Source organism: Prionailurus viverrinus, chromosome A3 (assembly GCF_022837055.1).
Source record: "Prionailurus viverrinus isolate Anna chromosome A3, UM_Priviv_1.0, whole genome shotgun sequence".
NCBI lineage: Eukaryota > Metazoa > Chordata > Mammalia > Carnivora > Felidae > Prionailurus > Prionailurus viverrinus.
This window is the reverse complement of record NC_062563.1, coordinates 66,514,353-66,539,228: the sequence shown is the minus strand read 5'-3', so window position 1 is coordinate 66,539,228 and position 24,876 is coordinate 66,514,353. Positions and strand designations below refer to the sequence as shown.

At 38.4% G+C, this 24,876-nt stretch overlaps 2 protein-coding genes across 5 annotated transcripts in view; one reads left to right on the top strand and one right to left on the bottom strand.

Annotated features, from left to right (window-relative positions):
* Positions 1-2,576: 2,576 nt before the first annotated feature.
* CRIPT (CXXC repeat containing interactor of PDZ3 domain) lies at positions 2,577-14,081 on the bottom strand. The gene is made up of 5 exons (XM_047853282.1): positions 13,989-14,081; positions 8,771-8,836; positions 7,972-8,026; positions 3,807-3,910; positions 2,577-3,473 (listed from the first exon to the last, which is right to left on the bottom strand). Exons 1-5 carry the CDS (start codon positions 14,002-14,004, stop codon positions 3,409-3,411), a joined length of 306 nt encoding a protein of 101 aa, XP_047709238.1. The 5' UTR covers positions 14,005-14,081; the 3' UTR covers positions 2,577-3,408.
* Positions 14,082-14,197: 116 nt separating this feature from the next.
* Positions 14,198-24,876, top strand: part of PIGF (phosphatidylinositol glycan anchor biosynthesis class F) — a 35,842-nt gene continuing 25,163 nt past the window's right edge. The window contains exons 1-4 of one of the 4 annotated variants that reach the window (XM_047853275.1): positions 14,198-14,342; positions 16,078-16,326; positions 17,500-17,591; positions 19,037-19,153. In XM_047853275.1, the coding sequence (XP_047709231.1) occupies positions 16,099-16,326; positions 17,500-17,591; positions 19,037-19,153 (437 nt within the window). In that variant the 5' untranslated portion in view covers positions 14,198-14,342; positions 16,078-16,098. Of the gene's footprint in view, positions 14,343-14,369; positions 14,514-14,762; positions 14,890-14,909; positions 16,327-17,499; positions 17,592-19,036; positions 19,154-24,876 lie in introns of those variants that run through there. The other 3 variants (XM_047853280.1, XM_047853279.1, XM_047853276.1) reach the window with 3 other exon arrangements.

Here is a 24,876-nt window from a genome sequence, read left to right as displayed (position 1 = left end):
CTCCCCCTGCTCAAAATAAATAAATAAACTTAAAAAAAAATTTCTCCTCACAAATTATCAACTAAGTGCAAAAGGAAAAATAGTAACTATACAATGGAGAAAATGGGTGACATCTTACCCAAGTGATCAAAATGGACACCAATATGGGCAAAGGGATATTTTGTGAGTCTGGATGTGACACTGGGAGGACACATCACTCATAGTATTTCAGCTCACACTGCATAACCCACATTTAACACAAGGAAACATCAAAAAAAATCCAAACTGAAGGATAATCTATACTTTAACTGTCCTGTATTCTTCAATGTATTGACACTTGTAGTATCAAAGACAAAAGCTACCGAACTGTTCCAGATGACAGAATCATGATAATCTAACATATGATCCTGAACTAGATTCTGAAGCTGCAAAAAAAATATCAGTGGAGCAACTGAAAGTGAGATAGGGGCTGTAGATTAAATGAAAGCATCCTATCAATGTTAAATTCCTGAATTTGATAACTGTACTTATTAGTATGTTTGTTCTTACGAAGTGCATATGTAACATTAAAGGTGAAAAGGTATGTCTGCAATGTATTCTCAAATTGGCCAAGAAAAAAAATATAACGAGATAGAAAATGGTAAACCAAACATGAGAAACATTAAAAATGAAGTCAAATGGAGAACATATGCTTCTTCTTCTTAAAATTCTCAGAACATATACCTATATGTGCATGTAAATATATATACTTCTAGGATATATAACTATAAGTCTCCTGTTCCCCCATGTAAGGGAAGTAGAAACTAAAATGTGTTAGGTAGTTGCCATTAGGGTAAAAGGGTTAAGTCTCTCTTTTTTCAACCTTCTGTTCCACTCCACAGAGAAAACAGTACTAATTGCTCTCAGATGTTTTTGGTATGTGCACACAAGCTTATGGACATGTGTAATTCTTCACATCACTTTTTCATTTCACATTCATATTCTATGAATGAATGTACATAAAGGTATTCTATTGGTATTTAAGCTATTTCTACTATGCATATTTTAAATACAATCTGAGATTTAAGAAATACATTATCTCATCATTTTCACATTTACTTTGATAAAACCTGTTTGGCCTTAATTCTGTCATCTTATAGTTTGTTTTTATGCCTTATTTTTTTTTAATGTTTATTTATTTTTGACAGAGAGAGAGAGACAGACCGGGAGCGGGGGAGGGGCAGAGAGAGAGGGAGACACAGAATCCGAAGCAAACTCCAGGCTCCAAGCTGTCAGCATAGAGCCTGACTCGGGGCTCAAACTCACAGACCGTGAGATGGGGACCTGAGCCAAAATCAGATGTTCAACCACTGAGCCACCCAGGCGCCTCTTTTTATGCCTTATTTAAAAAAAATATTTTAAAATATTTTTATTTATTTTAAATTATTCTTTAAATGTTTTATTTTTGAGAAAGAGAATGCAAGTGGGGCAGGGGCAGAGAGAGAGGAAGACAGAGGATCTGAAGAAGGCTCTGTGCTGACAGCAGGAAGCCTTATATGGGGCTCGAACTCACGGACTGTGAGATCATGACCTGAGCCTTAGACACTCAATGGACTGAGCCACCCAGTCTCCTCTAAAAAATAGTTTATGCTCATGTTTTGTTTTGGGATTTTCCTTCTCACTTAAAACTTTTATTCAATTAAAAATATATATATATATTTACTTTGAGGGTAGGGAGGGACAGAGAGAGGAGAGAGAGAATCCCAAGCAGGCTTCATGCTCTCAGCACAGAGGCTGATGTGGGGCTCGATCTTATGAATCCTGAGATCATGACCTGAGCTGAAACCAAGTTAGGACACTTAACCAACTGAGCCATCCAGGCGCCCCAACATTTATTCAACTTATGGCAGTCATATTATTATTTCAACAATATGAAGACTTATAATACTTATAATCTATTCTGAGGTGTAACATTAACAAAAATCTTCATAGAAGAACCTGAGTCTGGCCAGTAGGTCATTTAGGGAAGGAAGTTATGCAAGACACGAATGTGAAATGTGAGTTGTGGAAGTCAAGATCCCAGCTGATACCTGAGAAATGTACTTTCCCAAAGCCGACCAACCCAACTTTTAATGGATCTGGGCTGCTCTTTAACTTGATCCTATTATGGGCCCCTTGTGTTGATTTAATGAAAAATCCCTAATTGATTAAAAGTGAGAAGATACTTCTTGCTCTCAGAGCTTTTTTATTATATTTTGTATCACCTTTGTGATCTTTCAGGATAACAATGTATCCTAGAAAAACACTGTGTTAAAAACCTTACAGATAAATTAAATGGTTAAAATTTTAAATATTTTCCGTAATAATTTTAAAGCAAATAGAAATGTAGTATCTACACCATGTGTATCATGTTCTCTCTCCTACATATTTTATAGTGATATGTATGTTCACATACTGCACTTGGCGATAGGGAGTATGATTTTGGTTTCCCACAGAAGGCTGCAGGCTTCAAAAGCAGAAGTCCAAAACCTTTGAAGGCAGCATAAGAAAAATCTTTGTCTGAACCTCAACGTAGTCTTTTAGCAGTCTATGTTATATATAAAAAAAGAGTCAAAATGTTGGTTTTGTTCTATTTATTTTGGGGGGGTGGGGAGAGAAGGAAAAAAATTGGTTTTTGCTTCAAGGAGCCTTCCTAAAGAGTAGTAACTCATTTGTTACACACTACCATGGACAAACACTGTTGTTTTGGCTTTCGTGACTGTTCCAATTCAAGGTAATGTGCATAACCCGTATTTTTCTGAAATCCAGTGTGTTCATTTGGACATACATGGGCTGACCCTTGTATTCTCATAGGAAAGGACTGGCACTTTGGCATCAAGAACAAATAAAAAGTATCATCACTACAACTTATGACTGGGGTCTGGGCTAATTACTAAGGAACGATTCAGCAATAATGGTTTCAGATGTTTCAATGCCCTGTGAACTTACAATTAATAAAGAGACTGCTCATTCTAAGAACCATGCAACAGGAAGGGAGTGAGGGAAGAGTTACAAGTCTGATGCAAAATTCAGAGCAAAATATCAATCAGTAATCTCCTTCTCACTTCTGTAATATCTATAAATAAAGTAGAGGGTGAAGAAAAGAATTATATGAATAATGATAAATAAAAAGCATATAGAGAACTGGGAAAATATTTTTCATTAAATTTTCCACTTATGCTAATTCAACAAGACGCTTGTGAGAAAAAGAACTAAGGCAGAAAACTAGTTACACTGTTGTTTAGAAATTCTTGAAAGCAAAATAAAAAAGAATACTGATCAGGTAATCAACGGTTTAATATTAAACTGTCTTAAAATGTGTTATTTTTAACTTGAACATCTATGTTATGCCTTGGAAATTCAAAGCAAAAAGTAAAATCACATAGAAAGCCAGAAACGTCATTGACACATCTACACAGACGTTTGCTTGTAGTTTTTGGTATCCAAAACCTTTTTTCCACACATTGCACAGATGCCTAAAATAAACAAACAAACAAAACATGTAAGCAATCAAATCATAATACCAACTCATAATACCAATCAAATACCTACTATTAACACTTTGGTTTATTTAAGTCACTCCTGAGGCTTAAAACATAATTTAACAGCATCAGAGAAGAGAAAAAAGCAAGCACGGACTTGCAGCTATGAACCAGGTTCTAAGTGTCATCTTGCCTTAGAAAAAAGAGCACTTGACTAACAGGATCGATCTCTGAAACTATGAAAGGCTACTCCTTTTCTATGCTATCTAAGTCAGTGCCAAATGTAGGCTGGATATGAACAGAAAAACAGTATTGAAAGAAACTTACCCTTTTTGTAGGCACAGCCCTGGCAGTAATGGGAACCCGGCTGATGTACCGAACTTTTACAAATTCTGCAAGTAGAGAACTTATTCTTTCCATATGGATCGAATCTGGAGTTGTTTTTTTTTTAAAGAAAGAAAAATGCAAAATAGAAAAGAAAACAGTTAAATGACTTCCTTTAGGCAACAAATGGGATTAATCCATGCTTTGTTCCCTCTGTCAAACTTTACAGTTGATAGCCACAGCACGCTTGCAGCCAGCTACCCTCTCTCACTGCTCCTGCACAACCCTACCCCTTCCATGTGAGTTGTATGCTTATAAACGACTTATCAGTTGTACTTAATCCCAAGCCTGTTTCTACGAGTTGTATTTGCCAATCTATTTGTATGATATAGTTAAATATTATGGAAACTGATGAAATGTGGGTGCAAAAAGTGACCAATTCTATGAAAGACTATGAGAATGCTTTAGGATGGCTAGATAAATGTGAATCACTGAACTGCCATTGAATTAGGTGAGACAACTTCAAAATACAGACAAAATCATAAGTGGAAGGACTTGGCACTTTACAAGTTGTCAGTTCTTGCTCTACTTTAAGATACCGGAAATGCGCATTCTGGTTATGATTTATGTGAGGAAAATGATGAAGAACTCTTATCAGTAGACTCATACTCAAAAGGCCTGTCTCAGTGCCAAATGACTGATGAATGCATGTACACGTCATGTGCCATGACTTACAATAAGGTATGTGTATCTTTTAATGATTGCCTATTTTAGCTGACATTTTCAACTAATTGATCCAATCCCTTTGCATAGAAGAGTTTCCGCTATATAAAAATGCCATTTTACAGCAGCTGGAGTAGAAAATAATTCCCCCTAAACTGGCTGTAACTTTTGTAACAATACTCATGTACTGAATACCAACACTGTCCTAGACCTGGTTTCTTCTCTTGGGGCACAACAGCTTATTTTCAAAGGTTAATTTTTCCAAACCCAAAAGAATGTCACCTTATTCTGCACAAAGGAAGATAGCATAGACACTATTCCTCTTTTTAATAAGGCTCGATTTGTTTGCATCCGTATGTCTAGAGATTACTTTTGTTTAAAACCATATTTAATACTAAAATGCACATTTTAATATGTCTGACATCTTACAATTCATGGTAGAGCTTTTTCTTTATTAAAGTAATGATACCTCTTCTAAATGTTGGTATCTTAGATTCAATGCAATATAATGGTACACTTTCCAAAGTGAGATATTTAGAGTATCCAAAAATAATAGCTATTTATTAATGATATTGGAGTAAGGCTGGGAGCAAAAAGTAACTGGAGGTATCTAAAACTGTATAGTCTGGGGCACCTGGGTGCCTCAGTCGGTTAAGCGGCTGACTTCAGTTCAGGTCACGATCTCGCGGTCCATTAGTTCGAGCCCCGTGTCGGGCTCTGGGCTGATGGCTCAGAGCCTGGAGCCTGCTTCCGATTCTGTGTCTCCCTCTCTCTCTGCCCCTCCCCCGTTCATGCTCTGTCTCTCTCTGTCTCAAAAATAAATAAAACATTAAAAAAAAAATTAAAAATAAATAAAACTGTACAGTCTGTAAAAATTACAACTTAGTTAATAATAACTGAACTGTCTTAGAAGACATCAATAAGTCAGAGCAATACTTAGTGAGATGCTCTACTGAAGATTAAATCTATTATGCTGTTTTATATCCATTACTTAATAAGCACCATTATGTGCCAGGCACTGCAGGTAGTAAAAGCTTCATTATTATTATTATCATTATCATTATTATTTCTAATCCTTGGGACAATGTCATGAAATAGGTATTAATTCTTTCAGCAAATATACATGAGTGCCTACTATGTGCCTGTTACTGTTTTACATACCAAAAATGAGCTTGACAGACAAAGCCTCTACCCTCTCAAGCTGACATTGTAGTGAGGAGACAGACAATAAGTAAAGGAACAAACATGGTTTTCAGACAGTGATACACACTGTAGAGAAAATTCAAACAGGACACTGTGGCAGACATGAGGAGAAGGAGGGGAAGACCTTAATTCAGATGCTGGTTAGGGACCCACCCTTAGGAGGTGACATTTCAGCTAGATCCTGGCAACAACAAGGTGCCAGCTATGTGAACTCTGCAGGATGAGCTCTAGGAGGAGGGAGCAACAAACATAAACCTCTGCCAATGGGAGTGGGCTTGGCCTGTCTGATGCAGGAGTAGTCCAACTGGAAGTCAGAGAGGTGGGAAGGGCCAGATCATGGAGAACCTTGTAAGAAAGTGGAAGGGGGCCTAGATTATATTCTACCTGAAAAGAAAAGCAATGCACGAGAAAAGCACTTATGTGCCTTTTAAAGTAACTGCTCTGGTTACTATGAGACTGAATTATAGGGAACTAGAGAGGAAGCAGAAAGATACAAAGTTACTACTGCATCTACCAAGTAACAGTGGTTTGGAACAGGGTAACAGCAGTGAAGCAAGTGTACTCAGGTTATATTTTGCTGGTAGAGCTAAAGAATTTACTGATCAAAGGAAAGTGAGGAAAATGTGCAGAATTCTCCCTTTTTGGTTTGCACAACTGGACCGGACAGTGGTGTGTAAGACTCTGATTAGAAGACAAGGACTAAGAGGTTGCCTGTTAGACATCAAAATGGTAAGACAAGTAGGCAGTTGGATATATGTTTGGAGCTCAAAGAAGTCAGGACAGGAGATGTAAATCTGGGTTATTAACATACAGTATGAATTTCAAGTCACTGGACTAAAGTCACTTGAGGAAAGATTATATATTTGTAAATAGAAAAAAAAAGAGAAAGGTCTAGGATTGAGTCCAGAGGCACTTGACTGAGAAGGAACAGTGAGTTGGGAGGAGAAAAGAGGGTGGTACCCCAGAGCCAAGAGAATACAAGGTTGCAGGGGTACCTGGCTGGCTCAGTCAGTGGAGCATGCGAGTCCTGATCCTGGGGCTGTGAGTTTAGACCCACACTGGAGGTAGAGCTTATGAAAAGAAAAGAAGAGAAAAGAGAAGAGAAGAGAAGAAAAAAAGAGAGAGAATAGCAGGTTGCAAAAATGAGAGTTGTTAAAAGGTTAATCAAGATAAGAATAGAGAAGTGGGGGGCACCGGGGTGGCTCAGTTGGTTGGGCGGCCGACTTCGGCTCAGGTCATGATCTTGCGGTCCGTGAGTTCGAGCCCCGCATCGGGCTCTGTGCTGATAGCTCAGAGCCTGGACCCTGTTTCAGATTCTGTGTCTCCCTCTTTCTGACCCTCCCCCATTCATTCTCTGTCTCTCTCTGTCTCAAAAATAAATAAACGTTAAAAAAAATAAATAAAAAAAAAAAATAGAGAAGTGGCCATTAGGTGTGATCCTGCTGCCATCAGGTGAGAGCAGCTGCAGGGATTGATGGGGCTTAAGACCCGACCGGAGTGGCAGAAGCTGAGAATGGAACTTATAGACATTGAGAAAGCCTAAGGCTTTTGAAAACTTTTGCTGTGAAGGGAAGCAAGGAAATGGGATGGCAGCTGGAAGAGTTCATGGAATTTTTAAGACTGGGAATAATAAATAAGGCATGATGTCAAAAAGTGGTTTTTAGGGTAGGAGACATTTTTATCTCCACTCTTAGATGAAAAAATAAAGTTCAGAGAAGTCAAGAAACTGGCTTAACTTCCTTAAGGTCTCAGAGCAAGAGAGTGACAGAGTCTAAATACAAATTTAGGTCTGACTCCAGAGCTGCTGATCTGTCCACATCTCTCTATTGCCTCCAATTTGTACATTAATGAAGATCTAGATGAAATAATGTACAGTAAACAAAACCAGGCAGTATTATTGCATACCACACTGAAGCACTTGAATGAAACTGCAAAGTAGTTTTAGGGGGGGTAAGGCCAGAAACCATCGTTTTGAAAAGAAAAGAGCAGAGCAGAAAAGAAAAAGAATGAGATGAAATAAAAGTCATGTTTTCTGGTAAAAAAAGAGCAGTAATATCTTCACAAATTGATAGAGTGGGGAGGATCAGGGTGAAACTGGCAGGTTATAACAAATAGCTTGGCTTTGCATGCTGGTACCTGACTGTTTAAATCATGACAGAATGATACACACCAAGTTCAGTATGCTTAAGACTAAAAAGAATGGAAAGTTATGTCTCCACGATGTAGCTGCTCCTTTACCTACCTTGCTTTTTTTGAAGTTAAAGCTTTATTTTCATTCAGCTTTCTTCCACCACTTTCTATATCAAAATATACACATATTTTAGTGGGTTATTTCTGCACATTTCACCATAACATGTACATTTACCACTTAACAATTTGTTAAAGAGTTCATTCTTAGACCTCCTACCAATAGACTAGCCAATATCAACATTTTCAAAATCTTCATTTCATAGCCATGTTTTTAAGACACCACTTAAAAAGGAAACATTTATGATGAAACAATAAAATTCTGGATCATCATTTTATTTCTCAGACTCAAAACAGGACTTTAGGAACGGGTCTGCATTTAATTTATCTATTGTAAAATCTAGAAGCCATTACTTTGGTGCCACCGACCCTGAATACAGTATAAGTGTTTCTTTTCTTTCCCTTTGAAAACATCTTAACTGTATATAATGATATGAAAGTGAAAACAGTGTAAATGATTTAAGAATATAAAAGTCAGGTGAAGAAAGGGGGAATTAAATATATACTCTAATAAAACTGAATCAAATCAATTATTATGATATACTCATTGGTTGAAAATCATTTAATGATTTTGCTATCTCTTACCTCATAGATTAGGAACCTCTAACATGTAACCAAGAAAACTAAATAGAAGAAGATATTAAATTGTTGGGAGGGATCTAGAGTTCTTTAATATTTAACAGATGAAATACTTTGTGCACAAAACATTTCCTTTTACAAATAGTGTAAAGGCTAAAACATCAGTCACGGGAAATATTTGATTCAACTTCTATTTTCTAAAAAGGAAAAAATACCTGTGGTATTCCTTGCACCGTCTTTCCATGTGTCTGGAGTGATAACAGTACCAAGTTTCTTTTCACCTGTTATAACAAGATAGTACAATAAGGGGAATTAGGATTTACTGTCTAATAAATACACTACTTTGTGCCTAAAGTTCACAATGGTATCAACTATCTTATTACAGTCGGAGACTTTTCATGCTGGGGTAAGGGCTATGAACTGAGACTGAAGTTACTAGCTGTGGATAATGGATAACTGACTCTCAGTAAAATCTGTACAGCACAATGGCTTATGATAGTCTTTCCCTGTACCTGTATACTTTAAACAAATCTGATAGATCTATTTATTCCATAAACATACTAAGCACTTAAGATACATAAACCACTATGCAAAGTTTAGAGAAAAATAAAATGGTAATTTAGATAAAGCTCTACTTTCAAGGAACCTACAACATGCTATTTTCCTCAATAGTAATCCTTAACCTGGGCTCCAGGGGTAGACCTCAGAAGACAAATGAACAAGGTGAAGTTGTACACCAAACTACTGTATATCCATTTTTCTTCTTGTAAGAGTCCATAGCTTTTCCAGGTTCTTAAAGGGGGTAAATACCCCTGAAAAAGAACCATTCAAACCAAAATGTAAGCTAGAAAACAAAAAGCATAGTAATTGACAACTTAAGCACCAGAAGAAATACCATGAAGGAAGAAATAACCTTGGCTAGGGAAGTCCAGGGGTTTCTGGAGAAGGCAGTAGAGAGAGTGTCTGCATGTTACAGTGGGTTTGGGAAGAAAAAGAAGAGAGGATGAAGGCAAACTAGAAAAAGGACGTATCCCAAGGAAAGGCATGGGAAGCTCATGGGCATGCAAAGTACTTTGGTTTGGATAAAGAGTAATGAAGGTAAGTGAAAATGTAATTGGAAAGATAAGCTGGGACCTCATTGTGGAGGGTCATCCTGAATGCCAGGCTCCAAACACAGAAAGCCAGAATTATTCTCTGCTCACTGAGAATGTATTAAAGGTTTTAAATTCGGGAAATGATACAGTACACTTATATCAGGTTCAATTCAAATATCTGTTGTGATTACTCTAAGCCATGTCCTGGCATACTGATGAAGGATAGTAAGACAAAATACTTACCCTTTGGTCCTACTATCTAGCATTTGGTAGGAATATAATACTGTTGCATGAATGAAAAGAAAAGGTGACAAAATGCAAGAATGGAAGGTGGAGTTAGGATTTAATTGAGCATTTTTATATAGAAGGGGAGCTGATTAAAAGATTCCAAAAGATAGACAAATAAAGGACCTGAAAAAGGTAGGGAAGGATGGCAACAAGAACACAAATAGGATTTTCCTCGAAAAAATAAAGGGAAAGAAGTAAATGGGTATGGATGCAGAACTGATTATGGGCATAGTAAAAGTAAGATGAAATGTTGGGAATGTTCCCATTTAATTACCTCACTTTTCTTATACCTGTAAGGAGCTATTTGTCAACACAGGATGGGGTAGATGAAGGTGGGGGAAGTTTAAGGCACTGAAGAGTTTGGAATAGTCACTAGAGACAAAGGGCGAGAGGCTGACTAAAGAGAAGTAAAAAAAGATTGATGCATAGTGTTAAAGATCTTGGAGATCAGGAAATATACTCTTTTAGTGGTACCAACTGGTTCACTTGTGCAGTTTTTCCTACTGGTCTTCACATGCATGCAGGACACTTTTGAGAAGAGCCAAAGGCTGGAAGAGCACGGTGTGAGGGGAAAGGGGCTGGTAGGGGATAATATTAGTCTAACTCAGAGTGATGGAGACCTCAGCTAGGGTATTTGAAAGGCTAGGGAAAGTCGGAGCTGTTGAATGAGAGTAAAATAAGCAGGGCATACACGTGTTTGGATGCAGGTTCACAAAGGGATAGGAGAATGAATGAGAGATGATCGAGGCTTTGTCAATAGGTGACTGGGAGGATTGTGATGCCATTAAATGATGGGAGAGAAGGTACCGGTTTGTGAAGCAGGACGACACATTCAGTCTTGGAAGTACTAAACCATTAGGTAACAACCAGATGGAGGGTCCCAGTATTGTTTAGAGAAAATTTTTCTATTGGTGCTTAGTTTAGAGAGAAGTCAGCTGGAGATGTGGATTAGACATTCATTGGCATGGATCTGCTACTTGAAGCCAGATATTTCTAAAACAAAGAGTCAACTGTTCTTTAAAACTGCAAAAAGAGTCAAAAGAAGGTCAGATATAGATCACTGGGAAACATCTACTTTAAGGGGATAAGGAAAATAAGAAAACTTGGAGATTATAAAAGTAAAGAAGCACTGGGAGAAGTAAATTCAAAGAGAAATCTACACCAAGTTTCAAAGTCAGAGGCATAGACAAGCACTGAGAGAAAGGTCTTTCAATTTGGTGTTTAGGAGACCTCCAGTGAACTTCTGAAAGTTCTTCCAGTAGTGGGGCATAGCGAAAGTTTGGAAAGCACTAAGAAGTAACAAAATATGAAGGCAACAAAAATAACCAAGCCTTTCAAAAAATTTACCGTGAAGGCAAAGAGAGAGCTAGGTAGTTGCTTGAGAGTCTACCTTTATGTATAGGAGAGATATGAGCTTGCTTATAGGGTGAGTGGAATGAGTTGATAGATGGGGGATAAGAAATATGTAATAAAAAGAGTATACTTAAAATTTTTTTTAAATGTTTATTTATTTTTGAGAGACAGAGAGAGACAGAGCATGAGCCAGGGAAGGGAAGGGAGAGAGGGAGACACAGAATCCAAAGCAGGTTCCAGGTTCTGAGCTGTCAGCACAGAGCCGGACGTGAGGCTCGACTCCACAAGCCGATGTTGCATGCTTAACCGACTGAGCCACCCAAGCGCCCCAAAAAGAGTATAATTTTATTTGAGGAGTAAGATGGTATATTGGGGCGCCTGGGTGGCGCAGTCGGTTGAGCGTCCGACTTCAGCCAGGTCACGATCTCGCGGTCCGTGAGTTCGAGCCCCGCGTCGGGCTCTGGGCTGATGGCTCGGAGCCTGGAGCCTGTTTCCGATTCTGTGTCTCCCTCTCTCTCTGCCCCTCCCCCGTTCATGCTCTGTCTCTCTCTGTCCCAAAAATAAATAAAAAACGTTGAAAAAAAAATTAAAAAAAAAAAAAAAAGATGGTATAGAAGGTAGAAAGGCAGTAGAACAAAGAAATAATAGAGTTGACTCTCAGACATGCAGGGAAGTAGAAAAGCAAATGGCCTTTTATAACACATAGCATGTCCCAGAACCAAGTATGTGTATTTATTTTAATACCACATCAGGTCCTGAGTCCTCAAAATTTTTATGTACCTTAGGAAATTAACTCTCACAATTTGCTTAGTATCCTTAGTTTCCCTGGGAAAAAGCACTTATGGTGTAAAGCATATCACACAAATTAAACCAGGCAGAATACCCGTCCTCTAAAGCTAAAATGTACAGAATTAACACAAGTTACATAGAAAGACAAATTTATATGTTTAGAACTACACTACATGAGAGAAAAGGTATCACGGAAGGTGCATAATCTAAATGTGTAAGCCATATTTACTCAAACAAGCAAAACCAAAAAACTGCTTAAGTACAGGATAGAATAGAATTAAAGGACATCAATGTCAAAAAGCTTAATGTACTTTTCAGAGTGATGAAAATATTCTAAAATCGATAGTGGTGATGGTTGCATAGCCCTCTGGACATACTAAAAATAACAAAACGATACATTTTAAATGGGTGAATTGTACCTATGTCAATTACATTGCAATAACTTTTTATTTTATTTTTTTAATTAAAAAAATTTGTTTAAGTTTATTTATTTTGAGAAAGAGAGAACAAGCAGGGTAGGGGCAGAGAGAGAGGGGAGAGAGAGAATCCCAAGCAGGCTCTTCACTGTTAGCGCAGAGCCCAATGTGGGGCTCAAACTCACAAACAGTGAGATCATGACCCAAGCTGAAATCAAGAGCCAGACACTTCACTGACTGAGCCACCCAGGCACCCATCAACAATTTTTTTAAAGCTTAATGTGAGATGATGATATAAAGCATAGAAAAATGGATACATTATTTCCACTTTACCCCTCATAAAATGAAGGAGAGTTTAATTCTCAGTGCCACATACTGGGGGTTATGATAGAAATAACCAGTTTTTGAGTATATGCGAAGGCACTTTTATATCAGGCTTTACCTACATTATCTGAACCCCATAAATTATGTATTATTCTCATTTTTCAGATGAGGAAACTGGGGCCAAGATATATTAGGTAACTTGCCCATGGTTATTCTTTTACCTAATATAAGAACTGTGATTCAAAATTATGGGTGCCTGTGTTCAAAGTTTTATCTACTAGGGGGGATATAAACAAAATTGATCATGTTAATGTTAACACAGATAAGAGGACTTGAAACCTTGCCTAGAAGAGCCAGAGAGGCTGAGGAATAAAAAGACTTAGGGATATGACAGCCGTTTTAAAACGTATAGACAGTCTAGGATATCAAAAAATCGTAAGAAACTTTCTAGAAACCTTAAGGGTTTGCATTAGAATCACCAGATGGCGACTACAGGGTGGAAAGCCTTTTCTAAAAGTTAGTGACATTTACACAGACTGCTTTGAAGGTGGTGAGACTTTCTGAACCCTGCCTCAATACCACAGGTATGCATGCAAAGAGTATCTAAGCCATTGGATAGGATTCTAACTTAGTGTAGCTAGTTAAAATATAGGATGCCCTGTGAATTTTTAATTTCAAAACAACGAATGTTTTAATTTCAAAACAACAGTACTGTCATGTCCTAAAAGTCAGTCAAAAGTACTTTCAGTAGTGAGGAAGGGCACGCAAAGACATGTCTCAAATATTGCATGGGACATACTTCTAGAAAAAAGGTATTCCTCTTTTTAAATGTCTGTTAAATGTGGCAACTCTAGGACTTTTAAGATCCAGTCCAACCCTGAGGGTCTGTAAGGCGAAGGAGCCAGTCAAGAACTGTATGGGATAAGATCCCGGGTTGGAGGGGAAGGCAAAGGAAATACGCAAATATCTACAAAACTGAGACCACTCTGAACGCAAAACGACTATACGATCGTTGGGGAGGGACAGGAATGGTCAAAAAGGGTAAGAGGACAGAGGCTGGAACACGAGAACTGAGGCTGAAAGAAAAATAAACAAAAGACAAGGACCCGAAGAAGCCCAGTTAGCTCCTCCTAGCCTCCTTCTCACAAAGATGCGGCCTCTTAACTCACATTTTTCGCACACCATCCTTCCCCGACGGTTCCCTTGGCCACAGAAACTGCAGCAGCTTGAAAATATCAACACAATAGCCAGAAAAATATTCCCCTTCCGGGTTACGAAAAGCCACTTCCGGCCCCTCCGCCCCCCGCCCCGCCTATCCCACACCTGAAAAGCCGCGGGAGGAATTAAACGCCAGCGGGAAGCGAGGCTGCTCCCATTGCCCGCCCCTCCACTTCTGCAATTGGCTGTACAATCTTGGGTCTCCGCCCCCACAGGCCTGCGCATGCGCGAAGGTCAGGGCGGCGGGTCGTACCTGATGGTGGCAGGTAGTAACCCCCGCTTCTCTTCCGCGGGCGGGAGAGTAGGTAAGCCAAGCCGAACCCTCCCGGCACGCGAGCCTCCGGGGGGTGCAAGCAGCCCCCACCAACTGCCCATGTGGCCGTCAGCGTCTGTGCCCCGTCCCTTCGAACGCCACCCTTCCGGAGTGACCCAGGGGCTGCCCTGATGGACCGGCCCTCTTTTGGAGTCGACTTTCTGTGTGTGACCCTCCATTTCTCCTGGTCTCCCCGCCGGTGCTCTTTGATTATGCCTCTCAACTTGTTCCTCGTTCCTCACGCTCGCGCCGACTGAGGCTTGGGCAGAGTCCCCAGCGACCGAGTTTGGGGTGGGGCTGTAGAGACCAGTCCCGCGATTTCCGGGAAGGCTCTTATGCGAGCCGCCCAGAAAGGCCTTCTCTCCAGCCTCAATACTTGCGGACCCGGGCCAGGTCAGACGCCGGAGGCCAGGGCCGTGGCCTCCCGAGGGGCGCACTATGGGCGTCCTCGCGTGCTCGCCAAGGTCCACCCCCCGGGCTTCTTTCTCAGGAGGGGCACTTAATCCATCCTCTTCCTTTTTTGTTCGTTCGTTGATTCAGTAAGCATTTGAGTTTGGGTACTTGCTCACTGTATTAGATCCAAATCTGCTCATGTCATTTGGGATTCTGAGAGTGGCCCAGAAAAATGCCCGAGGAAGTGAGATAGCTCTTAAGACCCTGTATTCCAGATCCTCTGCCCCGCCCCTCAGCCGGCAGAGGGTAGGAGCTATGCAAAACTTCCCCTTTTCACCTTCTTTGTATATCTTTATATTAAAGAGGTGAGACTGACATGGCTCTAGCGCTTGAGAGCTTGGGACCTTGGACGTGCCTCCTAAAGTGTCCTAGCCTGTTTCTTTATCAGTAGACTATTTGCCTTTGAAAATTACAGTGCGAATTAGCTCAGAGCTGTTAGTATAAGGCCTGCACTTGCCCTTTTGTTTTTCTGGAATATTCACCACAATGTAACATGTGGACTATTACCTTTAATAAAGCCCTTGCTTAACATTTGCCAATGTTATGTATAAGCTCTGTTATATATATATGACATATAATGTGTATTTTATAAAAAGAGAAAGTAGACTCTTTTTTCCTTCCATTTATGCTCTAGTTTTGATTGGAACCTAGCACCTGTAACAGACATTGTCATTTTGGTATTTCTGGAGCATTGGGCTGTCTTAGTTTAGCATAACGTTCTTTGAACTTTCTTGATTACACTGGCCACCATTTGAGTATTCAAGTGTGCACTTGGCGTCACTTGTCATTTGCCAGAAGGTGTGAACTACTGGCAGGGGTTAGACAGGGGTCCACAATGGTTAAAAAAGGAATACCTACAGTTTAGCCAGAGTGTATTCATGGGGTTTTTAGAACACATAGCTTATATTTCCAATAAGAGCAAATCATTAATCCATGCATGTTGTTTTCACCTCTGTGATTTTGGGGAAAAAACAAAACAAAACAACAACCAAACAACCAGACCCCTTAATTGGGCCTAGGACATGACCCTTTGACGGAAACCAGTTACAAATGTTTAAGATATTCGTAAATTTGTCCTTTTTAGCCTCTGAGAGCTTTTTTGAACCATATTACTCTACATGTGAATTTATACATACGCATCTTCTCATACTCTGAAACTAATACATTATTGCACATAGAAAATTGGTACATACTTACTTTTAGGCGTTGGAGCATTTAAACAATGGAAAAGGTCATTATTGCATATGCTCTTTTCTTAATTTGTTTTTCATTAGATAGCCACTCAAGAAAACACCATGAAAGATACTGATATCAAGAGACTACTGTATACTCATCTTTTATGCATATTTTCAATTATCCTAAGCATCTTCATTCCATCATTCTTCTTGGAGAACTTCTCAATATTGGAAACACACTTGACATGGTTGTGCGTCTGTTCTGTTTTTGTAACTGCCGTCAATCTAGTATTATATTTAGTAGTGAAACCAAATGCATCCTCTAAAAGAAGTTCATTATCATATAAGGTAAGGCTTATTTCTTGATAACTGATTTTTAGATAGAGATGGTGTTTCTTTTAATGAAAGAATGAAGTATTAGTCATGTCATTATGGGGTTATTTACAGTGAGTAGAGGACATGTTTCCCCCTGCCCCCCTGCCAAAATCAGTGGCCTATTATTGCTGGAATGCTGCCTACAATGTTTGATAGATCCTAGCCATGCATCAGCTGTGGAATTAGAGTGTCTTCAGTGGATACTATAGCATTGTGAACCTATATAGTCATGTTTTAAGTCACCATTGAAGATAAATATGTGATGCAGTAGTCCTATCTTTAAACTTTAGAAGACATTTTAGTTTATTTTCATTTATTTTTTTGCATTTCTGAAAGAAACTTAATGGGTTTCTCAGAAATTACAAAAAAAGCCTCTCTGGTAGCTTTGTTTTAAGCACTTCCTTGACTAGTGTTAGAATTTTCAGATGTTAGAATCTACTTTCTGAAATGTTTACTAGAGGATAACACTTAACTATTACTTTAATAAAGTCCTCACTTAACGTTATCCAATACTATATGTAAACTGTCCTAGGTAATTTAAAACACATTTACTGCTCTGTGATTAAAAAACTCAACATGTGTTTTATAATTAGATCTTTTTAAGCTTCAAATCAAGTAGGTCCCACTCTGATTTGCGGACACGCAGGTCTTTTTTCAAATGGATCATATAATAACATGAATATGATTTAGGGATTAATTTAGTATTGGTACAGTTTTATTAGGAATTTTGTTTTTAAATGAAAAGAATTATTATTATTTTCTGCAAATATTTCATGTATCACATAATTAGGACTGTGTGGGTTTTTTTGTGTTCTAGCATCCTGATGTCGGTAAATATTTTATAAATACTGATTAATAACATAGCTCGATACCCTAGGAACAGAAATGCTTTTTTATTCTAGTGCTGATTGGGTGGGTGGAATATGAGGGTCGGTTTGTAACTTGTAGGCTGTTGTGTGGAGCTATATAGAGGGCCATGCACCTGAATGTGTGCCAGACATGGGATCTGACTTCAGGCTACTCAAAGGAAAGAATATTTAGCTGTTTCACCCATGGGAAGAAGTTGTGTTTGTAGATAAATTGGAAGCATTTGCTGTCCTCTAGGCATTGTCTTGAGTCTTTAAATCATTCTTATTTCTTTTTTAGGTAACCAGGTTTTTGAAATGTTGTATCTACTTTCTTATGTCATGTTTCTTCTTTCATGTAATTTTTGTTCTGTATGGAGCACCACTCATAGAGTAAGTGTGAAATTTTTACCTTCAGGCAATTATGTTTTGGTTTTAATTTTTTGTAATGTTTATTTTTGAGAGAGAGACAGAGCGTGAGTGGGGGAGGGGCAGAGAGAGGGAGACACAGAATCCGAAGCAGGCTTCAGGCTCTGAGCTGTCAGCACAGAGCCCGAAATGGGGCTCGAACTCACGAACCATAAGATCATGACCTGAGCCAAAGTCAGACGCTCAACCGAATGAGCCACCCAGACGCCCCAAGGCAATTATGTTTTAAAATGCTCGCTTACTAATACTAAACAAAGACTAAATCTGTTGGTGATTAGAGAAGAAATGTCGTGTGTTTAATTACTGGATCACAGAAGGATACTGACATCATTGCCTTTCCTTAGTAGTGTTATTCTTTTAAAAAATGGTAGAATGACATAATTCATTAAATGCTCCTATCAACTAGCCTTCTATTACTGCATTGCATGTGGGGGGTGGGGAGGTAGATGAGAAACTATACTATACCAATAAATGTGTGGCCCTTAGGACTTGTGAGTGAATTTACTATAATGACATGTCTAAATTAGTTACAGTTAGCATATCAATTCTTAGGAAATGTGATTCTGAAGTGCTTGAAAAGAGTTTGTTTTCTCAAGAAAAGTCAATAAATCCCTGCATTTAATTATTTAATAAGCTAATGTTTGTAGTTTAAAGGCAAAATTTAACTCAAAACTTTTTCAGAGCTGACCAGTTTTTTAAAAAAACTCAATTCATGAATATTTCCTATATATGTTCATCATGGATTGGGAAACTTCATTTAGCAGTGATTAATGATTACGGTGAAACCAGTGATGTGATACATAAGCACGCACACATAGTTATATGTATAGTTTTATATACACACTAAATTCACAGGTAATTCCTAGAGAGGGGAGGATAAGACCTTTGTAATGAGAAATGGTAGTTTCTTTATAATCCATTTTAGAGTAGGATGAATGTCTTGAGCAGTGGTTCTAAAACCAGCAGCATCTGCATTTTATCAAAGGCAAATTATCAGGTCTCAGAAACTCTAGGGGTGCAGCCCCCTAAGTTTAGTTTATCTAGCTTTCCGTGTGGTTCCAATACAAGCTAGAGTTGAACCAGTGGTTGCAAAAGAAAGTTCCAGAGCCTATTCAGGAAGAAAGTTAATTATCTAGAAAAGGGGTTTCTCGTAGTGGAGTGTCGTATGGATTACAGGGCATTTAACACTTCTGAATTCTATCTTTAAAGCCAGATACTTGCTAGATTGTTTTTTAGAGCTTGCATTTCAATACATTTTTTATAGTTATCATTTTGGTAGGACTTGTGTTATCTTTCAAAGTAAAGTGTAAGAAAATGTTTTTATATTAAATGTATTTAAGAAACAAAGATTATGTGTGTATATGAATCTTTAATGCTTTTTAAAAAATTAATGATTTTTTTTTTCCTAGGCTGGTGTTGGAAACATTTTTATTTGCAGTTATTTTGTCTACTTTTACTACTGTACCTTGTTTGTGTTTGTTAGGACCAAACATCAAAGCATGGCTGAGAGTTTTCAGTAGAAATGGGTAAGTTTTAACTTCACATTTTAGTGATTAGTAAACTTTACATTTTAAAAATTAGTGTTTTTCTATTTATGGCAGCTTGCTGATTGTTTTATGAGTGTTTTTCAGCACTGTATGTTCTCAGGGATGCCTTAAGGGCCCACTGCATTTGGGGACTGGAGACAGGCAAGAGGTGGTATGCATTTGAGGAGAACTACAGGTTCCTCCTTCCACTTTCGCAAGTTCAGCTCTCCTTTTCTTCTGTGTGGTAGGATTCCACGTAGCCTTTTGTTTGAAAAAAGGTTTCTGCTACCAAAAGAAGGCTTTGAGAATCACTCCTCAGGGATGATTTGTCACTGTGATAAAATTGCTACAGATAAAACTGCTTCCGTACATCTTATAATGTAGAATTGGGGTCTACAATCTAAAAACGCTTAGTGAAACAGCTATAATTTCTTGTTTAGCTTCTTTGTGGTAAGACACCTGAGGTTTTACAGGATTTTGTTTTCTTAGCAGCCATACACAAACACACACACACACACACACACACACACACACACGTGTGTATATATGTATATATATTCAACACAGCTAAGTTAAAATTTTAGCTTCTTGAAACGCATTCAAATCATTCCTAACAAAAATGGTTACATTGTAACTAAAAAACCTGTGAAGTTATTTGGTGCCCATTATTTTGTCCTGTTTATCACCCAGTAGCAAAAACTTGAGCTCTTACTCTGTATTCCATGCTGTGCAAGCTTTGTGTGGATTCTGAAATATTAGCCATGATTCTCTCCCTGAGGAGCTGTGCGTTCAAGGGACATGAATGAAATGAGCAAACAATATGAGATTAAAATTGTGTAAATCATATAGTAAGTGCTGTTGGAACTCAGAGAGGTAGGAAACCAATGAAGAATGAGCTGGAAGGGGGGAATGACCTATAAAGGATTTCGATCAGAAGTGTGAGATTTGGTGAGATGAAGGGAAAAGGGAATGACTCCCATGTTAGGGAAATGAATGAAGCCATAGAAACTGAAATAAAAGTGGTATTTTTTGTGATTTGGAAAGGAACAGCCCAAGTAGTGCAGAGGAAGCATCTTGGGTCGCTAGGCTCCATAAATTACTGACTTTTTCCTTTTGCAATGAATATTGTTTGTTCCCCTTCAGAACCATCTTCTGGTGTTGATAAGGTCTCTAGAAAATAGGAATGTAAACATTGAAAACTTTTTCCCAGGGGAGCCTGGATGGCTCAGTTAAGCGCCCAACTCTAGATTTCAGCTCAGGTTATGGTCTCATGGTTTGTGGAATTGAGCCCGTGTTGGGCTCCACACTGACAGCAAGGAGCCTACTTGAGATTCTCTGTCTCCCTCTCTCTCTGCCCCTCACCCTGCTCGTGCACGTGTGTGCATTCGCTCTCGCTCTCTCAAAATAAACTTAAAAAAAAAAAAAAAGAGCGCCTGAGTGGCGCAGTCGGTTAAGCGTCCAACTTCAGCCAGGTCACGATCTCGCGGTCCGGGAGTTCCAGCCCCGAGTCAGGCTCTGGGCTGATGGCTCAGAGCCTGGAGCCTGTTTCCGATTCTGTGTCTCCCTCTCTCTCTGCCCCTCCCCCGTTCATGCTCTGTCTCTCTCTGTCCCAAAAATAAAAAACGTTGAAAAAAAATTTTAAAAAAAAAAAAAAGAAAGAAAACTTCCACACGTCATTACTATAGTATCCCTAATGGCATTTCTTTCTTTTAGCATTTTAGTTTGAAATTTTTAAAAATTTTGTAACTTATTTTTTGAGAGAAAGAGAATGTGTGCATGCAAGTAGGGGAGGGGCAGAGAGAGAGAGGGAGGGAGAAATCTTAAGCAGGCTCCACGCTCAGCATGGAGCCCCTCTCAGGGCTGGATCTCACTAGTGTGAGATCATGACCTGAGCGGAAATCAAGAGTTGGGACACTTAACCAACTGAGCCACTGAGGTGCCCCTTCAGTTGAAATTTTTAAATAGTGAAGACCAGTTGAAACATTGTAAGTTTGGATTGGTGATTTATCCAGCTTTGAACTGTGTTTCTGGTAATGGTATATTTGGGGGAGATGTTGTCATCTCATTCTGCAGTAAGTTCTGCTATAATGTGGCGTATGCATTCCTTGAAATCCCCGCACTATGCAAAATTGGGCAATAAAAAACACAGAGCCTAGAGGAAAGACAGGCTTGAGGCATAACACTCAAAAACTTTGACAGTAACACATAAAAAAAGATAGGAACTTAATAAAAATGATAGTTCAGTTTTATATATGTTAAATAGTTAAGAAATTTATAAGCATTATAATGAATATGGTACTTTTGCTTCGAAAAAACCCTGAAATTTGGTTTTGGAAGTAGGTGTGGGAAGAGTTGCCACTTGTAAATTATTATGAAGTGGTAAAGGAGGTTTGTTGGAAATCTGACAGGAAGTTAAAGACCAGATATGGAAGATGTGACTCATACACATGAGGGAAACTAAGAGAGATGAGAGATGGGATTTTGTTTTGTTTGTTTTTGTTTTTGCTTTTTTATGTTTCAAGTTTTTATATATATTCTAGTTAGTTAACATGTAGTGTAATTTTAGTTTCAGGAGTGAATTTAGTGATTCATCGCTTATACGTAACACCCAGCGCTCATCCTAACAGTTGCCCTCCTTAATACACATCACCTATTTAGCCCATCCCCCATCCACCCCTCCTCCAGCAAGCCAGGGAGGGATTGAGATGTAATTCAAATACCATACACTTTACCTATTTAAAGTGTGCAATTCAATAGTTTTTAATATACTCCCAGAATTGTGCAGCAATCACTGCAGTCAAATTTAGAACATTTTCATCACGTCAAAAAATAAACTCCATACCCTTTAGCTATCAATTCCTTATCTCCCCTCCCCTAGCCTTAAGCAACTACTAATTCTCATTACTGGTTCTATAGATTTGCCTCTTCTGGACATTTCATAAGAGTGTAATCATATAATATGTGATCTTTTGTGATTGGCTTCTTTCACATACCATAATATTTCCAAAGCTCATCTATGCAGTACTTCATTCCTTTTTATGGCTGAATAACATTCCCTTGTGTGGCTGTATACCACATGTTGTCTGTCCACTCATCAAGATGGACATCTGGTGGTTTCTACTTTTTGCTGTTATGGCTAAGCTCCTGCAAACATTTGTACACAGGTTTTTGTATGGACATAGGTTTTTATTTTTATTTATTTATTTTTTTGAGTACATACCTAGCAGTGGAATTGCTGGGTTTTATGGTAACTCCCTATTTAGTTGTTGAAGAAACTGCTAGACTGTTTTCCAGAGTGGCTACACCATTTTACATTCACACAGCAATGTATGAGGGCTCCAATTCCCCCACATCCTTGCCAACAGTTGTTATTATCTGGTCTTTTGATGATCACCATCTTAGTGGGTGTGAAGTGTTAACCTCCTTGTGTTTTTTATTTGCATTTCCCTACTGACCAGTGATGTCAAGCATCTTTTCTTTTTTTAAAAAAAAATTTTTTTTTAATGTTTATTTATTTTTGAGAGAGATAGAGACAGAATGCAAGTGGGTTAGGGGCAGAGAGAGAGGGAGACACAGGATCCGAAGCAGGCTCTAGGCTCCAAGCTGTCAGCACAGAGCCCGACATAGGGCTCGAACTCACGAGCTGTGAGATCATGACCTGAGCCGAAGTCGGACGCTCAACCGACTGAGCCACCCAGTCACCCCTCAAGCATCTTTTCATGTGCCTATTGGCAATTATATATTTTCCTTGGAGAAATATCTCTTCAGATCGTTTCCTCATTTTTTATTTGGATTATTTGCCGTGTTTATTATTATTAAGTTCTTTATATATTCTAAGTACAAGTCCTTTATCATATACATGATTTGCACATTCTTTCTTTTTGTGGGGTGTCTTTTCACTTTCTTCATTGTGTCTTTTGAAGCACAAAAGTTTTTAATCTTGATGAAATCTAATTCATCTGTTTTTTTCTTTTGTTGCTTGTTCGTTTAGGGTCATTTCTAAGAATCCGTGGCCAAATCCAAGGTCATAAAGATTAACTCCTCTGTCTTCTTCTAAGAGTTAAATAATTTTAGGTTTTACATTCGAGTCGTTGGTCCATTTTGTGTTAGTTTTTGTGTACCATGGGGATAAGGGTCTAACTTCATTCTTCTGCACCTGGCTTGCCAGTTGTCCTAGCACCATTTGCTACTAACCAAGGCTATTTTCCCCCCTTTGAGTGATTTTGGCACTCTTGTCAAAAATCAGTTGATCGTAAATTCATGATCTTTAGTTTTTTTTTCCATTGACCTATATGTGTATCCTTATCTCAGTACCACACTATCTTGATTATCTGGTAGATGTTTGAGGGATGTGCATGTTTTGTGTATTCACATACTGCTTAGTGCAATTGGGTGTAGTTTTTTTGTGTTCACTTAAATTTTTCTCACAGACTAAATTGCTCATATTGTTCCCTAATGTATCAGTCAAATTGGAACAAATTTCAATGTTCAAAACAAGCATTTTAGCAGAACTTATTATATAGAAATTCCTAATATTTTTGAATTGAAAAAAAAATCAAACTTTAAAACTCAAGGGAAACAGAGAAACTATCCTTAATTTCTCTTAGTAACTTACCATGAATTTAATATGCATATATTTTCTGATCCTGCTTTAACCTGTTTCTCTGTTTACCCTGAACTATGTCTTAGAGCAATGCCTATTATTGCTGGGTTCTGCTGGGTTCTGCTGGGTTAAAAAGAGCTTTGTAAAAATTTATTATAAAATTTGCCTTTTGAATTCTTTGAGATTTGCAGAATAAATTTATTGTCACCTTGTTTTTGCACCTGTCAGCACTTTATCCCTTCTCAGAAGGATCTGTAACAAAGTAAAACTAAAAATTATAGGAAGGGAAATACCATTTTCCAGCTAGCAGACTGAAAAAAATATATGTTTCATAATACATAGTGATAAGGGTTTGGGGAAGTAAGCGCCAATGGGAATATAAATTGGTTCAAATTCTTGTTTAGTAATACCTATAAAGATTAAAAGTATCCATCTTTGGCCTAGCAGTTCCACTTCTGAGATTTTATGTACTAGATATATTTTCATACCTAAAAAATATTAAATGTGTTAGATTACTCATTGTAGCTTTGAAAATAGCTTAAATGTCCTTTAATAAGGAGAGGATTAGGGGCGCCTGGGTGGCTCAGTCGGTTAAGCGGCCGACTTCGGCTCAGGTCACGATCTCATGGTCCGTGAGTTCGAGCCCCGCGTCAGGCTCTGTGCTGACAGCTCAGAGCCTGGAGCCTGTTGCAGATTCTGTGTCTCCCTCTCTCCGACCCTCCCCCGTTCATGCTCTGTCTCTCTCTCTGTCTCAAAAATAAATAAACGTTAAAAAAAATTTTTTTTTAAAAAGAAATCTTTAAAAAAATGAGAGGATTAAATTAAATTTAATGCAGCTATAAAAAAAAAAAAAACAACCAGCCATTTATTTACTGATATGCTGTTAGTGGAAAAAAGCAAGGTGAAGAAATGTGTGTAAGATACTACCATTTGTGTAAAAAGTGAACAGGAGAGGATAGATATACCTGTATAACTTTGGAAGAATACATAAGAAACTGATAAAAACATTGGTTATCTCTGGGGGGGGGAGAATCTGAGAAGCTCGGAGCCCATCTCAGAAGACTTTCCACCAACTACCCTTTGGTGTCTTTTGAAATTTGAACCAAATTAATACACTATC